The following is a 25,714-nucleotide window of genomic DNA, read 5'->3' as shown; positions in this document are numbered from 1 at the left end:
AAAGAAGTGGACTAAGGTGTGTGAAGTCATCCATAACGGTCAGCTAAAGCTCATTGAGGCAAGTAGTTATTGGGGTGAATTTGAAGCAGAGGTCTATATTTGGAACTCGGACCTTGGAGCAGAGTTCTATATTTGGAACTCCAACCACGAGTATCATAGGAACCAAAAAGCCAACCTGGAGTGACGCTGTTGGAGGTAATGCGCTTTTCCACACCACGGTTTAACCCCTTACAATTCCGGGTCATTTTGGTGAAATTGCCTTTCTTCTGACCTCTCCAAATTAAAATGATAACCATTATTGAACCCTCAGTAGTATATACTGTGTAATATATATACACTATATTCAGAGTCTTTGTATAGGCAACACCCTATAGTTTTACACACAGATGTCAGAATCACAGTAAGCATGTCTGCTAAGCATTTATACACTAACACACAAATAATTTCTCATCCTCACCTGAATGTTTTTGTTAAAATGAAGGTGTAGAAAGCTGCAGTAGGTCGCTAGGGACAAAAATACACTACATTTCAACTGAAAATATTGTTGACCACTCACATTTCAAATTTGAGGACAAAATCTATAAAAATTTGATTTTTACACTCATTTTATTATTAGTAATTGCAAGTGTTTTATGGAGGGACTTTTAATGCATCCAAATTTATCCAAACCTATCCAAATGGAAACATTTGGAGAACATGGGGGGGGGGGAAATGCAGTGCTTCAACCCACAGACATCAATGAGGGCTTTACTGAGAGCTTACTCTTAGAGGAATCTTTATCTGCACACCTACCTGCTCAATTACTTATGTACATTTATATAGCATATCAAAACACAATATGAAATGTATATTTGTATATACAGTGAGGAAAAAGTACTTAATCAGCCACCAATTGTGCAAGTTCTGCCACTTAAAAAGATGAGAAAGGCCTGTAATTTTCATCATAGGTTCACTTCAACTATGAGAGACGAAATGAGAAAAAAAATCCAGAAAATCACATTGTCTGATTTTTAAAGAATTTCTTTGCAAATGATGGTGGAAAATAAGTATTTGGTCAATAACAAAAGTTCTTCTCAATACTTTGTTATATACTTTTTGTTGGCAATGACAGGTCAAACGTTTTCTGTAAGTCTCCATAAGGTTTTCACACACTGTTGCTGATAGTTAGGCCCATTCCTCTGTGCAAATCTCTTCTAGACCAGCGATGTTTTGAGGCTGGGTAACACGGACTTTCAACTTCCTCCAAAGACTTTCTATAGGGTTGAGATCTGGAGACTGGCTAGGCCACTCCAGGACCTTAAAATGCTTCTGACAAAGCCACTCCTTCGTTGCCTTGGCGGTTTGTTTGGGTCTTTCAGCAAGACAATGGTCCCAGGCACATTTCATCTTCAATGCCCTTGCTGATGGAAGGATATTTTCACTCAAAATCTCATGATGCCTGGCCCCATTCATTCTTCAATTTACAGAGATCAGTAGTCTTGGTTCCTTTTCAGAAAAACTGCCACAAGAATGATATTTCCACTCCCATGCTTCACAGTAGTTGTGGTGTTCTTTTGATGCCACTCAGCATTCTTTCCCCTCTAAACACAACAAGTTGACATTTTTTTATAGAAAAAAAAAAAGTTTAAATCTGTCAACTGGACAAATCGTAAGAGTAAAGACGTTTCGCTGCTCATCCAAGCCACTGCTTCAGTTCTGGTCAGATTTCTGGTGGCCACTGCCTTACATCCATCTGAGGGGAGGGGCTAACCACACTGAAACTGTAAACATCTATTGTCTCCAGTTTCAGCTGAAACTACCCTATTCAGCCCTTAACGACCCTGCTATTGTTCTCATTGTTCTGGGTCTGAGGAGGGAGTTAGACGGGGGAGAGATTATGTCTCAGGCCCCCATTCCTGTTTAACATAATAGCTTCTTTAACTCCCCTCTCAAACCATTTATTTTCTCTGGTTAAGATGTGAACTTCACTATCTCCATCTCAAAGACACTTACCACTCCTTTTGGAGATGTACGGTGGATTGGGGTCCAGAGGAACTCTCACGCCGGTGTTGGTACCTCCTCTTATGGAGTAGCTGTTTAGTTTCTCCAGTGTAACGCTCACTGCACTCTTCACTACACTGAATGGAGTAGACTGCATTACTTTGTTTATCACTCGGGGTTTTGTCCTTTGGGTGAACCAGTTTTTGTCTTAGTGTGTGTGGGTTGGAAAAAGACAGGAATCTCATACTGTCTGGAAATTCTCTTAAGTTTTTCAGACACACCCACTGTGTAAGGAATGGTAACACCTCTCCTTCTGGGTTCAGATTCCCTGTTGTCCTGTTTTTTTTAGCTCTTTTAGATCCTACTGAAGGCCCACTTTGGATATCCACAAGCAGAGAGGGCTTTCTCCACATGTTGCTCCTCCTTCACTTTTCCCTCTGTGTTTGTGGGCCCCACTTGAGCTCTGTGTTGTAGGGTTTGTGCTGCAGTGGATGGTGTGAATCAAACAGCAGGTATCGGTCAGTGTGTGTGGGCTTCCTGTAGACTTCTACCTGGAGTCACCAGTCCTCTCCTATAGTTACTGCACATTCTAAGAAGGTTCTCCTTGGCTTCTTCCCGTGTGAACTTGATGTTTTAATATCTGCAGTAAAAAACTCCAGATCCTGAATTTTTACTTTAGTCCAGTTGTCATTCACATATCGATACGAATATGTGGGTGGAGCGCCTGGAAATGAGGCCAATGCCTCATGTTCAAATTGTTCCATGCATAAGTTAGCCATAATAGAGACTGGTGAGCACTGTTCCCTCTAAACGAACCGGAGTTGAAAATAAAATAAACACAACAATTCATTCTGCGCTATTTTTCAGTGTGAGTCAGTGAGTGTGACCGGGGACGAGCTGCTCCAGACAATTATTTGATTCACAGACGTATTTGTGCAGCTCATCAACGTCATTGACAGGCGTCCTCATGCGCCGCGATCAGAGTTTTAGCCGATGTGGCCGACGTGGAGTGAAAACTCGTTTAACCCCTTAACGCTCCGACGGCCCACCCTCGGGCAAAGATCCACGAGCATAATTTATGCACTGTTTTCCAGCAGTTTTGCATTTTAAACAGGACGAAACGGACAAAACAAAGGAAGTACGCGACCAAGGACACTGTGGATGTTTGTACAAGTTAAACTAGAGGCATCTCGGACCCGGAGCGGTTTGTGGAACCAAGTGAAGATCTCATGATGGACTCAGGAGCAGAGGACCTTATGTGCTGATGGACTGGATGCTGTTCCTGATCGGTAAGCGTGGTTTACTCTGCTATTGACTTAATTGTGGATCAAATGTGTATTATGTGTTATCCCCCCCCCCACATCCACACACACACACCACTTGGGTGAAGTGTCTTGCCTAAGGACACAATGACATATTTTAATATTTTAAAGTGTGTGTGTTTGTTCACTGTTTGCAGTGTGTGGTTTGTAAATATATTTATTTTGACCCATACCACTTGTTTTGAATATATTTTATATACAAATACACATTATATATTGTGTTTTGATATGATATATAAATGTACAGTAATAGAGGAGCTGTGCAGATACAGATTCCTCTCAGTGTGTGTTGGTCATTGAATACTGTCACTAGTTTATGAGTTGTAAAAATCAAGCAAAAGCTTCACACAATGGCTTATACTCATAATACAAGTCAGAGCTTTATAATAAAAATGTTAAGTGTGTTTTCAACATTGGAGTTTACAGTTGGCTTGGTTTGGTTGGAAGCTCATGTTTTGCCATAGTTAAAATGAAATATTTATACTTCCAATAGCATTAACATGCTACACAGGTCAAGATTTTTGTCATTTTCATTGTATAAGTGGCTAAAGCACTTAATTAAAAGTCTTATAACAGAAATGTAAATGCGGAAATTTGATTCTTTTAATAAACCATTTAACTTGGATGGATGCGATGCAGCATGACCACAGTGCACAGGTCTGATGTTGCTCACAGTGGTCCATGGGACGCTCAGGGAGTTTGTGTGTTTGCTCAGACTCGAGAAAAATTAGAGGGAACATTGCCGGTGAGGCCATGGCACAGCTGTGGATTTGCCTGTAGAAGTTTCATCTAAACTAGAATATGTGGTATTAAGACAAATTTCCAGCAGTTGGCAGATTTGGTCCGGTGTCAGTTTTGTTTTCTCTTTTAGCTTAGTATCCTGCAGTAGCCTCCTCTGCTACTGATGTGGGGATACAAGTGAAAAGAGAAGTCACATCAAATGAAACCATAGTCTCATCCGGATCAAACTGGAGATGCTTGATTTTGCTCACAAATTCTGCTGTGTTCTCAACATGGTGTTGCTCACCAGAGGAGCCAGGGTGGTCTTCAGATGTTTGGCCACATTGTATGTGATAGAATCAACACTACATACAATGGGTCTGAGGGGTACTCCTCCTTTGTGGATTTTTGGGAGGCCATAGATACAGGGAATGGAATCACCAGGATAGAGTCTGTAATATAGCTGTCAATGACTCCCTCATTCTCAAGCTTCTGTAAGCAGTCTATGATTTTCTTCTTGTACCCACTGCTAGGGTCTTGTTTCAGCAGTTCATAGATGGCAGTGTCATTGAGGAGGCTGTTCACTTTAGCCTTGTAATCTGCTGAGTTCAGGATCACGGTGCATCTCCCTTTGTTAGCTGGCAAAATGTTGATGCTGTGGTCCTTTTCTAGAGCCTTTCCTCTGATGTTATCTTGGAGGGAGGAGGTCTGGCGCTGCTCAGTTCCCTTCAGTCTCAGGTCACCAGCTTCCGCCTTCTATAACTCCATCCTCAGACCCAGAATAATGAGAATAGCAGGGTCTTTAAAGGCTGAATAGGGTAGTCTCAGCTGAAACTGGAGACAATAGCCGTTTATGGTTCCAGTGTGGTAAGCCCCTCCCCTCAGATAAATATAAGGCAGTGGCCACCAGCAATCTGATCAGAACTGAAGAAGCGGCTTGGATGAGCAGCAAAACGTCTTCACTCCTACGATTTGTCCAGTTGACAGATTTAAACTTCGTCTTTTTCTATGGATCAGACTTGGACGACTTAGATTTTACACAGACAAGTTGAGTTTTTACCAAAAAGTTATATTTTGATTTTATCAGACCATATGACATTCCTCCAATCCTCTTCTGGATCATCCAAATGCTCTCAAGCAAACTTCAGATGGGCCTGGACATGTACTAGCTTAAGCAGGGGGACACGTCTGGCACTGCAGAATTGGAGTCCTTGGGGGCGTAGTGTGTTACTGATGGTAGCCTTTGTTACTTTGGTCCCAGCTCTCTGCAGGTCATTCACTAGGTCCCCCCGTGTGGTTCTGGGATTTGCTCACCGTTCTTGTGGTCATTTTGACCTCACGGGGTGAGCTCTTGCGTGGAGCCCCAGATCGAGGGAGATTATCAGTGGCCTTGTATGTTTTCCATTTTCTAATAATTGCTCCCACAGCTGATTCTTCACACAAACTCAAACAGGTGCCATTACTGTATTTTCCGCAATATAAGGCGCACCTAAAAGCCTTTCATTTTATCAAAAACCCACAGTGCGCCTTATAATCCGATGCGCCTTATATATGGATCAATATTGGTCAATTATGACACCCGTAGTCAGGAGGCGTCACCGAAATAATAGCGGTAATAACCCTTTAAGGACTGAGCTCACTATGGGTCAGTATAGTTCACCTAGACCTAGACTTTTATTCTTTTTTAGCCATAAAAATCATGTCAAACGAAGTATCAGAATTTACTGCATTTTTTCACACAACTACTTCTATTTTACACATCCATCCGTATTTTTTTCTTTTACGCATCGAATAAATGAGTGTGAAAATCCCCGCTCTCATTCGTCACCTTCAGGACAACAGAGGCAGATTACAGTAATGATGGTAAAATATTTAGACTGCCCCATGTCTCCGCTTTGAGACACCATTTGAATTCACATGAGAGCACGACTGGGCGCGGAGTTACGCTGCTGGAAAGTCCATCACCGCGAGTCTAACGGCGACGATGGGATCCGACGCTATAGGGATAACGGGGAGACAGCGCTGGGCGACATACGCCACAATCTGCCAATGGATTGCGAATGCCTGGGCTGATATCAGTCTCAACTGTGGTCCGAGCTTCACGAAGGCAGGAATTGTCACTGAACTGTCAGACAACAGCAGCAACACGGATAATGGCGATTTTGACGAGACGGAATCGGGCACTTTGAATGAGCTCGACCAACTGTTCAACTCAGACACTGAAGAGGAAAAACTTGACGGATTCGTGAATGAGGAATGAACTGAAAAAGTGAGCTTTACGTGTTTCTTTCACGTGTTTACAACTAAACAAGGATGGAGATATTGTGAATATGGACATTAACGTTTGAACAACGTTGAGTTATTGTTATTGCGTTGCACTATTTCGAGAGTTACTATATTGTGAATGAATTAACTTGTTTTGTGAGTGAACAAAGTTTTCAGAATTCTATTAATAAAGTTTGACTGAGTGACTTATCTGTTTTGTTGACATTCCCTTTAGCGCAGCTCCATCTCGTGGATGCGTAACACAACCCCAGATACTACAGTAGTTTATATTCTATGCGCCTTATAATGCGGTGCGCCCTGTATATGAAATTTGTTTTAAAATAGGCCATTCATTGAAGGTGCGCCTTATATTCCGATGCGCCTTATAGTGCGGAAAATACGGTAATACAGTAACAGGTGGAGGACAGAGAAACTAAATATACATTTACAAATTCCATACACTGTTTACATTTTGAAGTGTGTGTCTGTTTACTGCAAAAACACACTGGCACACAGAAGACAAGCCATAATCGTGTACAGTCTTTATAGAGTCTCTGTTGCTGCACTTCAACCCGTCTTGTGTTTTGTCATCCCGCGGGTTGACGTATGATGATGCTTCTCCCTGTTTCTTTCTTCCTGCTGTGTTCTGAGGACAAGAGTTTTTCTAAAGGCCTTTTGGTGCACATAGGGATTTTTACCTTTGATCTACAGTGTCATTTATAGAGAATGAAGGCATTCACAATGCTAATGTCCAGAAAATGGTAAAAAAAAATAATAAAATGTCTTGTACCATTTCTTTGTTTTGTACAAAACCTTGCAATAGCCAATGAGTACATTTGATAGGTCAACCTCACCCCATGTGCCTAAGGAAAAATGCACACATTAGTAACAAAAAAGTACAAAATTGAGAGGGTTGAAGTAATATTATATCATATACATTTCCATAATCATACAAAAACTAAACAATGCACAGTGATGCAGGATTTACACACAGAGCGGAGCTTCATCTTTACACTATAGTTATATACATTAAAGCATGCCAAACTATACATCGTCTTGTTCCGCCGCTCAATGGCTGTTAGCGTAAAGCATCAGTAATGTGTAATGTGTAGTAATTGGTTAATATTACAACAGTGACAGCAAGCATAAACATTCTGTTTTCTGGGGCTTCAGTGATTCGCAATGTTGACTGTCAAATTAGGTGTCGATCAGAAGATGACATTTGGGTTTATCATTGGGCAGCACAGTCATTGCTGTCTGAACTATATTCTGCCAGATATCAACAATAAACAAAGTCTGATCCATAACTCTTCACAGGAACTATGTGCACTATGAGTCACCATTTTGTGCTACTTATTCACATAACATGCAAATTAAAAGATATTTAAATTTATCTACCTAGTCCTTTACAGAGAAGGCATTCACAATAGCAAAGGGCAAAATCCCATTGCATCAAAAGGTCTTTAGAGAAACGCTTGTCTTCAGAACACAACAGGAAGAAAGAAACAGGGAGAAGCATCATTGTATTGTGTACCTCAACCCGCGGGATGACAAGACACAAGACAGGTTCAAGTGCAGGAAGTGACATGCCAAAACTCCAGTGAAATGTTTAACTCGCTATATACCCCTGTGCTTCCAGCAACAAAGAGACTGTTATAATGACTGGCACACAGAAGACCAGCCATAATCACGTACAGTGTGTTTTCAGTTTGCAGTGTGTGTTTTCTTTACTGTTTACAGTGTGAAGTATGTAAATGTATATTTATTTTGACCCTTATCACTTGTTTTGACTGTATTTTATATACAAATATACATTTAATATTGTGTTTTGATATGATATATAAATGTACATAAGTAATAGGGCAGCTGGGTGTGCAGATACAGATTCCTCTAAGAGTAAACTCTAAATAAAGTCCTCATTGATGTCTGTGGGTTATTGCATTTTTCTCAAACATTCTCCAAATGTCTCCATTTGGATAGGTTTGGATAAATTTGGATACATGAAAAGTCCCTCCATAAAACACCTGGATTAACCAATGATAAAATTAGTAAAAATCTCATTTTTATAGATATCGTCTTCAAATTTGATATGAGAGGTCAACAATATTTTCAGTTGAGATATAGTGTATTTTTGTCCGCAGCGACCTACTGCAGATTTCTACACCTTCATTTTAACAAAAGAATTTAGGCGAGGATGAGAAAAATATTTTTTATGCGTGTTCCAAGTGTACAAATGTTTACCAGACATACTTGCAGTGATTTTGACCTGTGGGTAAAACTATAGGGTGTTACCTTTACAAAGACCCCAAACTTGTGTATTTACTACTGAGGGTTCAATAATGGTGATCATTCTAATTTGCAGAGGTCAGAACAAAGGCAATTTCTACAAAATGACCCAGAATGGTAAGACGATAATATGAATAACACCAAAATGATGAGGCTCCTTCCTATACTTCCTATATGGAATGCGGTGGCTAGCGCATTAGCCATGTCTATTTATATAAAACAGGTTTGGTCAGGACTACCTTAACTGGTGGATTAGACGTTTGTGCATGTTTTAGTTTAAGAAAAGCTCCTACACTGTGTACGTAGGGGAGCACTTACAAAGGGTTAAGATGAACAAGGGGGCACTTACGGCAGATGTCCATGGCTTCGTCTGACCCATCCTCACAGTCTGGTTCTCCGTCACACTGCCAGCGCACAGGCACACAGCCTCCACTCTGGCACACGAAGTCCGAGTCTGCACACGTCTTATGGACTGCATACACACAAAGGAGGGACATGTTAGGAACCAGGAGAATAGCACAGGGCCAAGCACTACTGCAGAGGATAACTACAAGGAAAGGGAGATTAATTCAGATTGCCACCCTCGACAATGCCTGTTGACAGTGGCCTTTTGAAGATATGCAAAAGTGAAAATGTGAATAAAGATGGGGAAAAAAATAATAATAATAGCAATATTTCTGACAGGCATTGTAATTAATGTACGTTTTTATAGCAGAATTCTGTTCAAAGTTCATATTTCAAACCCATCCAGGAGTTTTAACATTTGGGAGAAGACTTAAAAAGTCCTATATTATGGAAAATAGTCTCTTGGGAGCTTTAAGCTGTTCATCAACGCTCATCAGAAACATACCCACTGTGTTTTGTTTCATTCACACATATTTGAATGACCGTTTATTAGGGTGTCTGCAAATCCAAAGCTCAAAATGCTGTTCCACCTTGTGAGTCCAATTTGATTCTTCTTTATCTTTATACAGGTGAACCCAATGAGAGTACTTGGGCTTTTTCATAGGCGCCCTGTTTAAAATACAATAAGCAGAAATGTATATCTTGCAGCCATAATCAAGGGGTGCTATTTCTGCGCTTTTCCATTTCATTTTAAAAACCAACCCCATGACCAAAACATAAAAAAAGACATGTATTATCAGTCATCACTTGAGATTGGCTGATACATCAGTTGGCTGATATATCAGACCAATATTTACACTTTATTGGAGATTTACAGAGGTCAATATTTAGCCAACCAGCTGCCTCCATATGCATAAAGAGTAAATAAATAAAGCTTTAGAACAGAGGGTGCTGCTCTCCAGTTTGTAGTAAAACAAGGTCAGGGATGGGTTTGTACTAAATTCAAATTAGATAATTTGGGCAAAATTACCGAAATCTGCCATACATGATTGCCCCAAAAATATTGGTAGAGCTTATCAGTCATCGAGTTCTCTGGATCCTAAACATACTAGTATTGGCATTGGCCATGGAAGACCCATATTGGTCAATCTCCATTCATCACTAGTCAAAAACAAAGACTTATCTTAATTTGAGTTGTTGTGGAATTTCTGCAAGCAAACAATCAAAAAATGAAATGAACTGAGAAGCTGTCTACAATTGAAGTGTCTGATTTATTTAAATAATTGCCAGAGACAGGGAGCCTTTACAATTGTGTGCAGAGCACGGTCTGTCCCCAAGATGTCTCCATGTCAGTACATACAGTGAACAATAGACAAACCCAAGAAAGCCAATTTAGTCTAAAAATTCATCCAGGACCCTCTGCTGGATAAACAATTAAGTATACATCAGAGCACACTCTATGAGTTGCTGCATCAAATTACAAACAGATAAGATGAAGTTAAACAATTAAGATACCGAGGCCAAGATTTAAGATGGTGGAGGCATCTTATAACACCAGCCCATATTAGATAAAACACTGCATGGAAACATTTCCAACAATTCAACAAGATGACATTTTGAATACCGTATTTTCCAGACTATACGTTGCACCAGCAAAAAATGCGTAATAATGAAGAAAAAAAAACATACAAGTTGCAGTGGACTATAGGTCGCATTTTTCAGATAAATTTATTTTAGAAAATCCGAGACCAAGAACAGAAATTTTATCTTTAAAAAGAGAACAAACAAAATAGAGAACAAAAAGCTGAATATCAGTACAGCACACTAACATAACACATAGACAACAAACTGAATACATGTCTGGTATGTTAATGTAAGATATTAACAGTCAGATAACTACGGTACGCTAACGTAACATATGCCAACTTGTCTGCAAAAACAAGGGACACAAGATTGCCTTACTTCTTCATCACAGTTCATACCGTAGAACTAGCAAACGCATAAAATATAACATAAGCTCTGGCTCATATTACATATACACACAAAACTGAACATGTGGAAAACATACATACCACTTTAGCCTGCTAGTAAACAAACCAGTGAACCCAAAACTTTATATTCCGAATACTATACATTTTACTTAACTTGTAAAATACTTCTATTTTACTTTACTTGTTTCTTGAAGAGTGCTCTGTTGGGTAAGACTCCGCATTAGTGTAAAAAAAAACAAAAAAAAAACTGCTTAACCAGAAGACAAGAAAAGTAGTTTTTGTGACCTTAAACTAGACTTATGTTAAATTAAACATTTACAATATTGTTTCAAATGAAAAATTATCACCTCTATGGACTTATAAATAAGGGGAATATGTATAAAAGAAACGAGTCAAGTAAATTTTCAAATGTGTCAAACATCTAACAGTTGTTTATACATGTAACAGTTCACTTAACACAAATTTATTCAGCTACATGAAGCATAGACAATGAACTGAAAAAGTGTCTGGTATGTTAATGTAAGATATTAACAGTTAATCATAAACTAACTAATTAACCTAACTAACTAAAGCATAAAAAACAAACTAACAAGTTTACTCTCAATATCACTCCAAATCAATAAATCCATAAAATTCTTCATCCTTGGTGTCACTTCTGAACAATAAAAAAGTGGAACTTATAGTCTGGAAAATACAGAACTCTTTTTGCACTTCTCTCCACACCTTCAATTGGGAATGAACGCACACGTTGAATGGGACTGGACACATTAAGTTAACATTTTTAGGATATTGACCTAAATGTGTCTTGTTGAGAATCCCTTTGCCTTCGTTTTATCGCCAGCCAGTTTCAAAACTACCACAGTTTTGCTGAGGTATGTTCAGTCTCAAAGTCTGAACAAAGGTGAGACTGTGGCTGCTAAAAGTAAACTACGCTCCGCACATAATGGACGGAGTCTGAGCTAAAAATACACCAGTCAGTCCTCGGTCATGTGCTTGTTGGCTGTGCACATGTTGTGGACTAACCACTCACCACCTGCTCATCTCCATGAAGATTATTACTTTGCCTGGAATGTTCTATAGTATGGCATTAAACTTGAATGAATTAAATGTTTCTATTGTCAATGTCCTAAAAACACATCTATTCTTAAAAGGGCCATTATGATATTTTCTGATTTGTTATGTTTTATCCTAATAAAAATCATAGTTGTTTTGTTTTTTGTTTCATTCACACAAGTTTAACACATAAGTCCTACATATTTAGGTTGAGTTCTTTTCTCAAACTTGTGATGTCATGAGGTAGTACAGGAAGTGCTCCATTGTATTTAAAACTCCATACTAGAATCATTTGGATGATTTCAGCCCTGGACTTGCCATCCTCTACTGAACAAAAGGTAAAAGAATTTGTTGACTTGTAAACTAACACTTCATGACATCACAAGGAGCAGAGCATTTTGAGTTTGGAGATGTAACAGACTAATAAGAAAGGATTACTCAAACGTGTATGAATAAACAAAACACAACTCCGGGGATATTTTTGAGGAGGTAACAGCATTAGAAAATGGCTTAAAGCTCACAAGAGTTATTTTTATATAATACAAGACCTTTAATGTGAAGTGTGTCACCTCCATAGATCTGACCTTTAAACTGGCCTGGAGGTAGACCTATCACGATAACACATTTTGAAGCATGAAATTTTGCTACAGAGAAATATCACAATAATATATATCATCATAATAAAGCAGGTTAATCCCAGTGAACCATTTTTAAAATAAACTATATCATTAAATGGCCGGAGTTGCAACAAATAAATAGCAGAATTAAGCAATATTTAGTCACGGAGGTACATATACAACCCTTTACAGCTCAAATCTTACCATATCACAACAAATACAAATCTCAAATAACAAAAATATCCCCATTACTGCAAAGAAAACGTGCACATGATATATTGTACAGCCCCAAAATATATTGTTTCATCTTTCATATAATAGATAAGTCGATACAGTAATTATCGTGACAGGTCCCCTGGAGGAGCTAAACTCCGTGGACACTTTAATGCAGTACTGTCAACATCTCCACAACAGCAGGTGGCAAACCCTAAACCTTTAAAAACAAGGGCATGCAAATGTAAATGTAAATATGTCCAATTAGCATTAATGGGATTTTCTCATTTTCCTGCAATAACATTATGATGTTATCAAAACTTTGCACAGGCATCTGCTTTAAGACTATACCACAAATGTAACTATTGGGCTGTGGCGTTTCTAGTCACTGTGACGCACTAACACCAGGTCACGGACACTGACTAGAAGCAGAAGGCGTTAGAATAGGTTTACTCATTCTCTGTGTGAGGGTGAGTCATCTATGTCAGTGTTTTGTAAATATTTTTGAGTTTCTCAGCACTTCTTGTTTAATCTGCTGTGGCACACCCTCCTCCAAAATATTATTATCAAAGCATTATATCCAACAGAGGAAGAAAAACGAAGGACACTAAGGGTTTTGTAATGCTGGTCATTTTGTATTTTTTCTAGTTCAGACGTAATTGTAGTCTGGACTACACAGACTGTAAAACACATCTGAAAAGAGCTTTTAGAACACAGGCAATATTCAGTCAGGACAATTTCAGAATTTCATCAACATTTTAATCGTAGATATATATACTTCTCTAAATACCAGCCTTCAGACTCATTCATATTTCAACATTTGTTTGGTAAAAATGTGTTGACTAATCAAACCCTAAAAATTCGGCCGGTTACGATAATTACTATATTGTTCAATGTATGACAGCTGGAACAGTACATTTTTGGTTTGACATTTTCTTTTCAATAATGGGGAGATTTTAGCTACTTTTATATGATTTGAGATGTAAAGTAACTTCTATGACTAGTTACAACCAGTGGTGGAAGAAGTATTCAATTCTGCTACGTAAAAGTACAGACACTAAAGCAAAAAATAAGAAAAAAAAGATTGACTTATTTCACACAGATTTAGAGATTTAATAAAGCTTCAAATGTAGTGCCTTAGGTGAACAGTAGTGATTTTGATAACATTTTTGCTGAACTTTGTTCATCAGAAACAAATGCATCTATTGTTTTTTCTTATGTGTATGCGTTTGTTTCCTCAAATTATTAAGAAAAGAAGAATACTTGTCTGCTGCAATATATTGTGCTTCAAAATGTGTTGTGTGTTGCGAAAGCAGAAGTGAAGTGTATTAAAGTACGTGTCATTACCGCAGGATCCCTCGTCGCTGCCATCACTACAATCCTTGTCCCCGTCACACTGCCACACAGACGGGATGCAGCGGCCGTTCCCACACTGAAACTGGTTGGGCTCGCACTCAGTCTTTGTACCTGGACACACGTTTAGCCATCAGTGCATTCAGTGGGTCCAAGATGACAAATGTTTACTGGTCAGATTGTTTTACTGGGATTATAAAAGTTGAAACTGGATCACAGCAGAAAGGAGAAGGCATTGAGTGAAGTAGCTGCCGGGTTTTGGGTAAATGAGTTTAAAGAGGGGAGCATTATACAAAAAATTATATTTTGATATTTCTCTCCATATTATAACACTGTTCCCTCCTCAAAAACATGCCTGAAGAGGTTTTAAATGTCATCCATGCATGTGTGAGAGATCTCTCCTGAGCCTGATTCAAACCCTCCTCACAGTTATCTGTAAGATTCTGTGCAATGTTCAATGTGCATGGTGATCTAAATATATTGTGTTAGGGGTTAATACCACATAGTTAGTGCCATATGAACCATCTCACACTCTGAGAACTTCAGGGACTGGCCCCGTGCTGGTGACCAGAGTCAGGACTAAACATGGGGAATCAGTGTTTGAGAATTACACAGCTAAAATCTCAACTTTTACAATGTATAAATCCAGGTTCTGCACTCTTCTCTTTTAATGTTAATTGTATGATGATTATTTGTGATTATTTATGTTTTGATTTGTTGGGATTGTGAATTTAATTTTTTTTTCTTATTCTGTAAAGCACTTTGAATTACTTTGTATATGAATTGTGCTATACAAATAAACTTGCCTTGCCATAGAAGTAAAATACCCCCTCTTTAATGTCCCTTTCCACAGATGAACTAGGGCTGCAGTCGACTAAAGAAACTCTTGGTTGACAAAAAACAAATCTTTTTGTATCTGACACAAACTGCACCTGGATGGGAGTTCATGCAAAAACAACTATTTATGTAGAAAAAAGTACTAGGAAATAACATTCATTTATAGTTCAGCTAGTAAGTCATCTGCTTAAGAATTCCCAGTAGCCAGTGTGGGTCCTTGGGTGCAACTCTTGGTGCTATTGCCTACCTCATACAATGATGAGTGCAAATCAACCTTACGAGATGCCAGCTCAGACACCGCCCAGCGAAACAAGGTCTGCGTCAGGTGCCCAGGGCACCTTGATGAGCTGCTGGAACAAGAGGACTGTTGGAATGCTACTACTCCAGTAACCCAAGTCAGAGGGGTTACACACACACACATTATTATGTGTGATGATCAAATAGGACTAATAGATTTTATGACAGGAAATGCTAAGCAACATAATCATTTTAATGCAGGTATTCAGCATTCTGTACCTAAATGCATTTTTAAGGTATTGTTCCCATCACTGTCAGTACTGTAATATTTCTGGTGTCCTTTAAAGCATGCAGAAGTGAGCCAACAGTCCAAAAGTAGAGCTATGGAGCGTTAGTCAATGAAACACTTCCACCATGTCCTGTGGAGTGACGCCTCCACATTTATAATCCCCTCATTAAAAGCATGCTACACACTTTATCCACATTTGTCCATAACGGTAGTGTTTTGCAGGACAGACCCACCAGCGCCTGTGGCCCCGGGTGCATTTAATTGGCAATGGGGCTAGATCCAGGGCACACACAGGCCCTGAAACTGATCCATAGAGGAACCGCCGCACTGTGCCAGACAGCCGACCAGGGAGACACAAATGTGCGGTGTTGGGAAGGTGCGGGGGCGTGTGGATGGAGCGGGTACATCCTGAATACCGTGGTACAGCGGGCGCACGGCTAGCAGCGACTAAATAGCTCAAGATATAGCGCGGCCAAGGCGCGCCGAGAGCAGGTGCACGGTGCGGTTAGCTCTCAGACACACGAACCGAGCGACGCGGCTCATCCGGGCCACTCACCGTCAACGTACAGCCCGTGAAGGAGGCACACGAGCGGGGACAGCAGCACAAACCGTGCCATGGACGTGGTCACCATCTCTGTGCTCTGCTACGGTGGTTGCTAGCTGAAGCCTGGGTGCCCTTTTGCCTTCCTTCTGGTCCTCCTCCGCGCGGCTGGCTCCCACGGGCCTGCCTAATATTCCATTGAGCCGGGGCACGCGCATGCAGGAGGCACGCGCGTGGATGAAAGGGGAACGGGTCGGCACGGGTCGACACAGGGGGGCCCTCAGTGGGAGGAGATCTATCTGTTTCTGAGCAAATGAATGGCGTGCGACTGGCGGCTGTGGAGCAGAAGAACCAGGGCTTTTCCTCTGCTGCTGCGCCGTGTGCGTGCGCTTTGTTAACCCTTCACTGTCCGCATCCTAAGCCTGTGCGCACAAAGCACAGTCTCAACTGTGGCTCCAGGTCTGAACCGAGTCTACCCTATGCTCTGTGGGGATGCAGTGTGAATTTACGCATCGAAAGAAATATTATTTGTATTTTGATAACGACGTGTTTATTCAGAGAAAAAAAATGCTGTTTCCTAACGCGTGTTAGCCTTCTTATGGCAGTAATAGCCACGCGGATCAACCTTTAGCAGCAACACTGTGGATCATTTTAGTCCAGTATCATTTCAGCTTTTACATTATATTTCCACTAGAGGGCGCCGTTTACCATAATATCGTTCTGACACGTTTCCATGCGGAGTATAGGCCTCTTCACGCGAGCAGAGGTGGGTGAAGTAGACAACAGTTTTACTCAAGTAAAAGTAACGTTGCTCTGTGAAAATATTTTCTATAGAAAAGTACTCTGAAAAGTACAATTTCTTTAAAAAAGCCAACTCTGGTACCCATACGAATATTCGAAAAGTTGGTGTAGCACAATATACATAATATTGTACACACACACCCACACACACACACACACACACACCACAAGGAGCCACTTCCCCTGATGCTTTCAGCCTGCCTCAGCACAATGTGTGTGTGCTTATGCAACTGTGACTGTTCTATTTAAATTACAATTTTGTGGTTTTATGGTCATTAGTTGTGTATGTGAAAAATATGTTTGACCCTCAAAAAGACTTCACAAGGAGAGAGAGAGACACACAGAGAGACAGAGAGAGAGAGAGACACAGAGAGAGACACAGAGAGTGACAGGAGAGAGACAGAGAGAGAGAGACAGAGAGAGAAAGAGAGATATAGAGAGAGAGACACGGAGAGAGAGACAGAGAGAGAGAGACAGAGAAAGAGAGACACAGAGAGAGATAGAGAGACACACACACACAGAGACAGAGAGAGAGACAGGAGAGAGAGGGAGAGAGACACAGAGAGAGAGAGACACAGAGAGAGGGAGAGAGAGAGACAGAGAGAGAGAGAGATGCAAGATATGCACTGCTGAATTAATAAAAACGCATGACCAAAGTCCAAGAGGGTTTTGATGATAACATTTGCTTTTGGGGGTGATTGATCAGGTTTGAATGTAAAACTGCATTTTGTCGAGTTGAAATGTTATTTAGGAAAACCGTAACCCCGATTGGGATTTTGTGTGAGCTGTTTTGCAAATGTCCATTTTCAATAGGGAAATGTGCCAAAGCGAATGAAATAATTGTAATATTAATTTATCATTTCTGGTTCCAAGCAGAGCATGTTTTTGTAATAGAATCTATGTAATAAACGAAAGAATCCAAGTGTTGAAAATATATATATTAATCAAATATACAGTGATGTACAAAAGCACACTGTCATACTTACAGTAAGTACACATTTACAAAACAATATAAATATAAGAGGTTTCTTGTAAAATATATGTGTGTGTATATATATATATATATATATATATATATATATATATATACACACACACATATATATATACATATATATATACACAAAAAAATAATAATAATAATACAAAAATCGTCTATTCAGTCCAGTGAACACAGATGCTAGACAAGGCACAGTGAGAGTCCACAGGGAGAGGTGTATGGCTGGTCAGCTGCTACTAAGGAAGTGACTTAGTACTCAGTACAGATTCTGTGTGGTGTGATGCTAGCTGTAGGCTCTATTCTTTTTGAAACTTTGTTGCTCAATTTTGACTTTAATCTGAGCTTTGTTTTAACACAATCTGACCATAAAGATCTGACTTAACTAAAACTACAACAGGTGGACTAATTTGTGCTGTTAAACAAGTCCCTCTCAAATAACATTACAGTTACAAGCTAGCTAGCATGTGCCAACAGTTTTTCAATCAGTTGCTCTTACATTTTTGTTGAAAAACACCTAAACAGGACCATAAACACTTGTATTGGCTTTGGTTTAAATCCATTTAGTATTTTTTATTGAGTTTTGCGACTATTTACAACTTGGCTGTGTTTGCAAATGTCTGCGTTGTCTCACCATGGTAAATAAACATTGCACTATAGTCATAAATGTAGAACACCTCCAGCGTGATGCCACTGCAAAGTATCAATACAGGAATACACCTTGATTGGAATCATTTGGATAATTTCAGTTCTGGAATTCCCAATCTCTACTGAACAAAAGATAAAGGGTATCTGTTAACTTGAAAAGAACCACTTCATGACTTTAGAAGGTGGGAAAGAGCATTTTGAGCTTTTGAGTTAAGTCATTTAAGTAATTTTAAAGGTCGAGAAATCAGATATTAATCAGATTTTAGTGAGCTTGTGACATGAAAAAATGTGATCAAGGTCACATTTGGGTAAAAAAAAGAGAGCCTTGACCAAAATGAGCTTGTTTCAGGTCTGATCGTACTCCTGCACTGAGGAAACTAGAGACCTGATAAAGCCTCTGGGGCAAAAAGGGCAAATGTCTTACAGTAACAACTTTGTGCAAATCTACATTTTGTTGATATGGTAAAAACGAGCACCAGTGGTCAGGAAGTGAAAGGCATCAGCAGACAGTGATCAGGGACTGTGGTCAGGTGCCTCAGGATGGGGGCAGTCATCATCTTGCAGGCAGAGGGAGCTGTGTAGGAGGAGGGGTGGTTGTAGTCAGGATGGAGCCGGTTGTCAGAATAGGGGCAGTTATCAGGGGCTGTAGGGCTTCATTAGGCAGAGGGAGCCATGCTGGGGCAGGGGGTGGATGCAATTAGAATGGGGGCCGATTATCAGGTGGTTGAGGGGCTATGGGATTCATCAGACAGAGAGAGTCGTGTTGGAGCACGAATTGGTTGTCAGGTGGCTCAGAATGGGTCGGTTGTCAGGTTGCTTGGGCTCTGTAGGGCTTTTTCAGACAGTGGGAGCTATGCTGGGGGAGGTTGTCATGTGGGCCAGATGGCTCAGGGTGGAGTCAATTGTCTGGTGGCTCACGGGCTGTAGGGCTTTTTCAAGTAGTGGGAGCCATGCTGAGGCAGGGGTTGGTTGTCAGGTTGTCAGGTGGTTCAGGACGGGGCCGGTGGTCAGGGGCTGTAGGGCTTCTTTAGGCAGAGTGAGCCGTGTTGGGGCAGGGGGTGGTTGTAGTAGTGTTCGATGAGGATGGCCAGGCTGGGGAAGGTCAGCTCAGAGTCCAGGTAGATGCAGCCGTTCTGCACACATACACATTTAGCACACACACTGACACTCTGGAAGGCTCATAGGACTGACAGCAGAGAGGAGGGTTTAGGTTAGTAGAAAGAAACATACTGAAATGACATCACTATCTAGACTTGAGGAGTCTAATCTTAGGTAAGATAAACGATAACTCAAGGCCCCTAATGATTTAAAATGACAATGCAATATCATATTTGAATCTGGGAAAACACTGATTGTCATCAGTGATGGGAAAAATACTTTGAAAACGTATATATTACATAATACTGAATACCTGCCTTAAAATGTATTTTGTAACGTATTTCGTAACATGGGCCAATCAGAGTAGTGTATTCTGAATAATTGGAATATTTCTACATTGAGTTGCATTTTATAATAATGGTAAAAAACAAAAAACAACATATGATGTTACAAACGATGATAAATGACACAAACAACCTGATATTAGTTCATTTGTAAAAACATAAATGCCATTTTAAAAAGTCTCTTAATATACCAATAGTAACATTTACAAAAGTCAAATGTATTTTACTGCTATCAAAATATTATTCCACCCCTCATAAAATCCACTCCACGTTATTGTCATTGCTAATAGAAACTAATAGAAAAAATGGTAAGAAAAAGAAAAACATCCATCCATAAATTTTCTTCAGAGGCTGGGTCGCGGGGGAAGCAGCCTAAGCAGGGACTCCCAGACTTCCCTCACCACAGACACGTCCTCCAGCTCCTCTGGTGGGAACCCAAGGTATTCCCAGGCCAGCCGAGACACATACTCCCTCCAGCAGTTTTCCCCGGGGCCTTCTCCCGGTGGGACATGCCCGAAACACCTCCCTAGGGAGGCGTCGAGGATCCTGGACACCTCCAACCACCTCAGTCTCTAACCACCTCAGCTGGCTCCTCTCGACGTGTAAGCTCCGCTCGTGTGACCCAGCTCCTCACCCTATCCCTAAGGGTGCGCCTGGCCACCCTACGGAGGAAACCCATTTCGGCCGCTTGTATCCACGATCTTCTCCTTTCTATCATTACCCAGAGCTCATGACCATGGGTGAGGGTGGAAACATTGATTGACTGGTAAACCGAGAGCTTTGCCTTTCGACTCAGCTCCTTCTTTACCACAACAGACTGATACAGCGCTCGAGATACTTGAACTCCTCCACTTGAGGCAGAGATTCACCACCCACCTGGGGAGGGCAAGCCACCTTTTTTCTGGTCGAGAACCATGACCTCGGATTTAGAAGAGCTGATTCTCATTTCAGCTGCATCACACTCGGCTGAAAACTGCCGCAGTGCCTGCTGCAGGTCCTGGCTCGATGAAGCCATCAGGACAACATCATCTGCAAACAGCAAAGATGAGATCCTGTGGTTCCCAAACCGGACCCCCTGGCTGTGCCTAGAAATTCTGTCTATAAAAATAATGAACAGAACCAGTGACAAAGGGCACTCCTGGCTGAGTCCAGCATGTACCGGGAACACTTACTTACTGACTTACTGCCGACAATACGAGCACAGCTCCTGCTCCGGTCATACAGGGACCGGACATCCGGTCCCTGTTTGACACGGTCAAATGCCTTCTCTAGATCCACAAAACGCATGTGGACTTGTTGGGCAACCTCCCATGAACCCTTGAGGACCTGATGGAGAGCTGGTCCAGTGTTCTGCGACCAGGACGAAAACCACACTGCTCCTCTTGGATCCGAGGTTCGACAATCAGCCGGATTCTCTTCTCCAGTACCCTGAAATAGACCTTACCGGGAAGGCTGAGGAGTGTGATTCTCTTGCAATTTTAACACACCCTCCGGTCACCACCACCCTGGTCTGCCAGTCCAGAGGGACGTTCCCCAACAGCCACACGATGTTGCAGAGACATGTCAGCCAAGACAACCCCACAACATCCAGAGACTTGAGGGACTCGGGACAGATCTCGTCCACACCTGTAGACAGTGTTGGTGAAGCACTGCTTCCCGCTACTGAAGCGTCAGACGGTTTCCCAGAATCTCTTTAAGGCCATCTGATAATCCTCCATGGCCTCTCCGAACTCCTCCCAGCCCCGAGTTTTTGCCTCCGTGACCGCACAAGCTGTGGCACACTTGGCCTGCCGGTACTTGTCAGCTGCCTCAAGAGTCCCATGAGCCAACAAGGCTTGATAGGACTCCTTCTTCAGCCTGATGACATCCCTTAATTCCATTGTCCATCACTGGGTTTGCGTTGAAGACTCCCCTGACAGAGGACTCTGCCAGACATTCCCAGCAGACCCTCACGATACACTTCCTCCTCTGCCAGCGGATCCAACTCACAACTAGTGATCGGTTGACAGCTCTCCCCCTCTCTTTACCCGAGTGTCCAAGACACGCGGCCACAGATCAGATGACATGACAACAAAATCGATCATCGACCTCTCACCTACAGTGTCCTGGTGCCACGTGCACCTTGTGCTCAAACATGGTGTTTGTTATGGACAAACTGTGGCTAGCACAGAAGTCCAATCAGGGAGACTGTTCTTCCCACGCCCCTCCAGGTGTCACTGTCATTACCCACATGGGCATTGAAGTCCCTCAGGAGAACAATGGAGTCCCCAGTCGGTGCACTGTGTAATACCCCTCCCAGGGACTCCAAGAAGGTCGGGTATCTGTTTGGCCCGTAGGCCGAAACCACAGTGAGAGACCTCTCCCCAGACCCCCTCTCAAGAAGTTGGGTTCCAGAGCCCAAGCTATGCGTGGAGGTGAGGCCGATTATATCTAGTCGGTAGCGCTCAACCTCCCGCGCAAGACGTTCCATGTCCTCAGAGCCAGTCTCCATGTTCAGAGATCCAGTTGTCAAGGTCCCCCGCCTTCAACTGCCACCCAGATCTCCAAGCACTGGCCCCTTATGGATCCTTCTGTGGGTGGTTGCTTCTTTGGGCTAAGCCTGACCGAGCCCCATGGGTAAAGGCCTGACCACCAGGCAATCGTGCTCAAGCACCCACCCCAGGTCTGGCTCCAGGGTAGGGCCAGGGTGGGGCCCCGATGATGCAACTAGCCTTGATCTTTTCCTCTTCATAAAGGGGCCTCTGAACCACTCTTAGTCTGACCTATCCCCCTGGATCTGTTTGCCATGGCTGACCCTACCAGGGGTACAAAGCCTCTGACAACATAGCTCCCAGGATCATTCGGGTGCTCAAACCCCTCCACCATGTTAATGTAGCGGTTCCATTTTTTTCAATGGAGGTCCCTGTATCTGCTATTGAACTCTTCCATTGTTTGTTATGCGTTCATTTATGTCTAATTAGAGACTGAAAAATTACATGCGTACACCTTGCAAGAGCTGTTTTTTCTTTTTGTCTCAATAATAACGTGCAGTTCAAAGCCAAAATTGCATGATTAAGTAGTTCCAAGTATTCCTTTTATTTTAAAAAAGTAACTATATTCTGAATACAGGAATATAGTTACTCAAAATTACTATTCAGTCTACATATTTTCTTTGCATGTATTTAGTTATTTCCCAACAATGGCTTACCAACTCATGTCCCTAATAGGGTTCATATAAAATCATAGATGGTCATTATTTACCACAGAGCTGATTAGCCCTGAACTTTCAAACTTTTAATACACATTTTTTTTGGAAAGTCTATGGGAAAATTTTATGGGAAATTCACTTGAGTTCCATTATCCTAAATAGTATTAAATGAAAACATGCTTCTGGTGGACGGTCTCCATGGGGATATTATTATGTTCCCTAGAATGTATGGCATTTAACCTAGCTATTTCCACAGAGACAAGCATGATGAAGTCACAAGGACAAATCATCTGTGGAGAGGTGAACTTGCTCACAGAATGAATGCTTGTTTTTCAAGGCATTTTTGAACAATAAAAATACATTCAATAACTGTGGATAATTCCATAAGACAAAGCATTAACATTGCTGTCGAGAACAGCCGTTAGCACATCCTCGCTTTAAATGTCTTACCTCCTCAAAGAGCCTGTAGTTGCGGGCCCTGTTCATGCTAACATCCCACACCACCAGCACCTGCACACAAACATGAGACACACTGTGGGGTTAGTCTTCTTTGTGCAAAATGTGTGAAGACCAAAAAAGAAATAAGAAAAGCACATGTGAAGAGCAGCATGCCTGAGGAGGAGCATGTCTGACGAGCAGGACAGAGGAGCATGTCTGAGGAGTGTGTGAGGAGCATATGTGAGAAGGAGCATGTCTGAGGAGCATGTATGAGAAGGAGCATGTGTGAGGAGTGTGTGAGGAGCATGTATGAGAAGGAGCATGTGTGAGAAGGAGCATGTCTGAGGAGTGTGTGAGGAGCATGTATGAGAAGAAGCATGTCTGAGGAGCATGTATGAGAAGGAGCATGTCTGAGGAGTGTGTGAGGAGCATGTATGAGAAGGAGCATGTGTGAGAAGGAGCATGTCTGAGGAGCATGTATGAGAAGGAGCATGTGTGAGAAGGAGCATGTCTGAGGAGCATGTATGAGAAGGAGCATGTCTGAGGAGCATATGTGCGAAGGAGCATGTCTGAGGAGCATGTCTGAGGAGCGTGTGTGAGGAGCAGCATGCCTGAAGAGGAGGATGTCTGACGAGCAGGACAGAGGAGCATGTCTGAGGAGTATGTGTGAGGAGCATGTGTGAGAAGGAGCATGTCTGAGGAGCATGTCTGAGGAGCATGTGTGAGGAGCATGTATAAGGAGCATGTGCGAGGAGGAGCATGTTTGAGGAGTGTGCGTGAGGAGCATCTGAGGAGCATGTGTCAGGAACTGTGTGAGGAGCATGTGTGAGAAGGAGCATGTCTGAGGAACAAACGTGAGGAACATGTCTGAGGAGCATGTCTGAGAAGCATGTGCCAGGAACTGTCTGAAGAACATGTCTGAGGAGCTTGTGTGAGGAGCATGTCTGGGGAGCATGTCTGAGGAGATGCATGTTTCAGGAGCAAGTGTGAGGAGGAGGATGTGTGAGGAACATGTGTGAGGAACTGTCTGAGGAGCATGTCTGAGGAGCATGCCTGAGGAGTATATCTCAGGAGCAGGTGTGCAGAGGAACATGTGAGAAACATGTCTGAGGAGCATGTGTGAGGAGTATGTGTGTGGAGGAGCATGTGTGTGGAGGAGCATGTGTGAGGAACATGTCTGAGGAGCATGTGTGAGGAGTATGTGTATGGAGGAGCATGTGTGAGGAACATGTCTGAGGAGCATGTATGAGGAGGAGCATGTGTGAGGAGGAGCATGTGTAAGGAGCATGTGTGAGGAACAGGACAGAGGAGCATGTCTGAGGAACATATGTAAGGAGTAGGACAGGTCTGGAGATATGACCTTGGAGGTTTTGGTCCCTGAGTTCCTAATGGCGTACAGCCCATCGGAACACACCCCGCACTCTCGGAACAGTCTGCAAACATGACATCATCATCATGCACACATCGTAGTATTACACAGATCTGACATGTAAATATGTTTTATGTGTGGAAAATACTGTCAAAGATCCAGTAGAAGATAAAGTCTATAGAGTCAGGTTTAAATATAGTATTAAATAATATACTTGATGCCCCTCCCTGAACTGCCACCTTAACATGGTGGAGAGGTTTGGGCACCCAAATGATCCTGGGAGCCATTTTGTCGGGGGCTTCATACCCCAGGTAGGGTCATCCATGCCAAACAGGTCCGGAGAGACGGGTCAGACTAAGAGGGGTTCAGAAGCCCCACATGACAAGTAAAAGAACAAGGCCAGTTACATCGCCCGGAATGGCCCCACCCTGGAGCCAGGCCTGACGTGGGTGCCGAGCATCTGGTGACCGGGCCTTTCCCCACGGGGGCTGGGCCCAGCCCGAGGGAGTGATGTGGGGCCGTCCTCCCGTGGACCCACCACCTGCGGGAGGAACCATGAGGGGCCGGTGCAAAGAGATCCGGGACCAGATCTTCGGACATGGAGACTGGCTCTGGGGACATGGAATGTCACCTCGCTGGGGGGGGGGAGCCTGAATATAATTGGCCTCACCTCCACGCACAGTTTGGGCTCTGGAACCCAACTCCTTAAGAGGGGATGGACTCTCTACTTCTCTGGTGTTGCCCGCAGTGGGTAATGACAGTGACACTTGGAGGGGCATGATC

The 25,714-nt window shown here is 42.2% G+C and overlaps 2 protein-coding genes across 3 annotated transcripts in view; both read right to left on the bottom strand.

Annotated features, from left to right (window-relative positions):
• vldlr (very low density lipoprotein receptor) overlaps positions 1-16,439 on the bottom strand; it is a 56,428-nt gene extending 39,989 nt beyond the window's left edge. Inside the window, exons 1-3 of the mRNA XM_033989363.2 lie at positions 16,065-16,439; positions 14,140-14,259; positions 8,923-9,045 (exon numbers count right to left, since the gene is read on the bottom strand). Coding sequence (XP_033845254.1) covers positions 8,923-9,045; positions 14,140-14,259; positions 16,065-16,140 — 319 coding nt within the window. The 5' untranslated portion in view covers positions 16,141-16,439. The remainder of the gene's footprint in view (positions 1-8,922; positions 9,046-14,139; positions 14,260-16,064) is intronic.
• A 1,691-nt stretch (positions 16,440-18,130) lies between these two features.
• The window catches only part of sh3bp2 (SH3-domain binding protein 2), a 30,781-nt gene continuing 23,197 nt past the window's right edge, over positions 18,131-25,714 (bottom strand). For both annotated transcript variants that reach the window (XM_055231399.1, XM_055231398.1), the window contains exons 11-13: positions 24,923-24,995; positions 23,575-23,634; positions 18,131-19,628 (exon numbers count right to left, since the gene is read on the bottom strand). In XM_055231399.1, the coding sequence (XP_055087374.1) occupies positions 19,503-19,628; positions 23,575-23,634; positions 24,923-24,995 (259 nt within the window). In that variant the 3' untranslated portion in view covers positions 18,131-19,502. The remainder of the gene's footprint in view (positions 19,629-23,574; positions 23,635-24,922; positions 24,996-25,714) is intronic.

This window comes from Periophthalmus magnuspinnatus, chromosome 23 (genome assembly GCF_009829125.3).
Source record: "Periophthalmus magnuspinnatus isolate fPerMag1 chromosome 23, fPerMag1.2.pri, whole genome shotgun sequence".
Lineage (NCBI taxonomy): Eukaryota > Metazoa > Chordata > Actinopteri > Gobiiformes > Gobiidae > Periophthalmus > Periophthalmus magnuspinnatus.
Note: the sequence above shows the minus strand (reverse complement) of the source record. Positions and strands in the feature narration are given on the sequence as shown.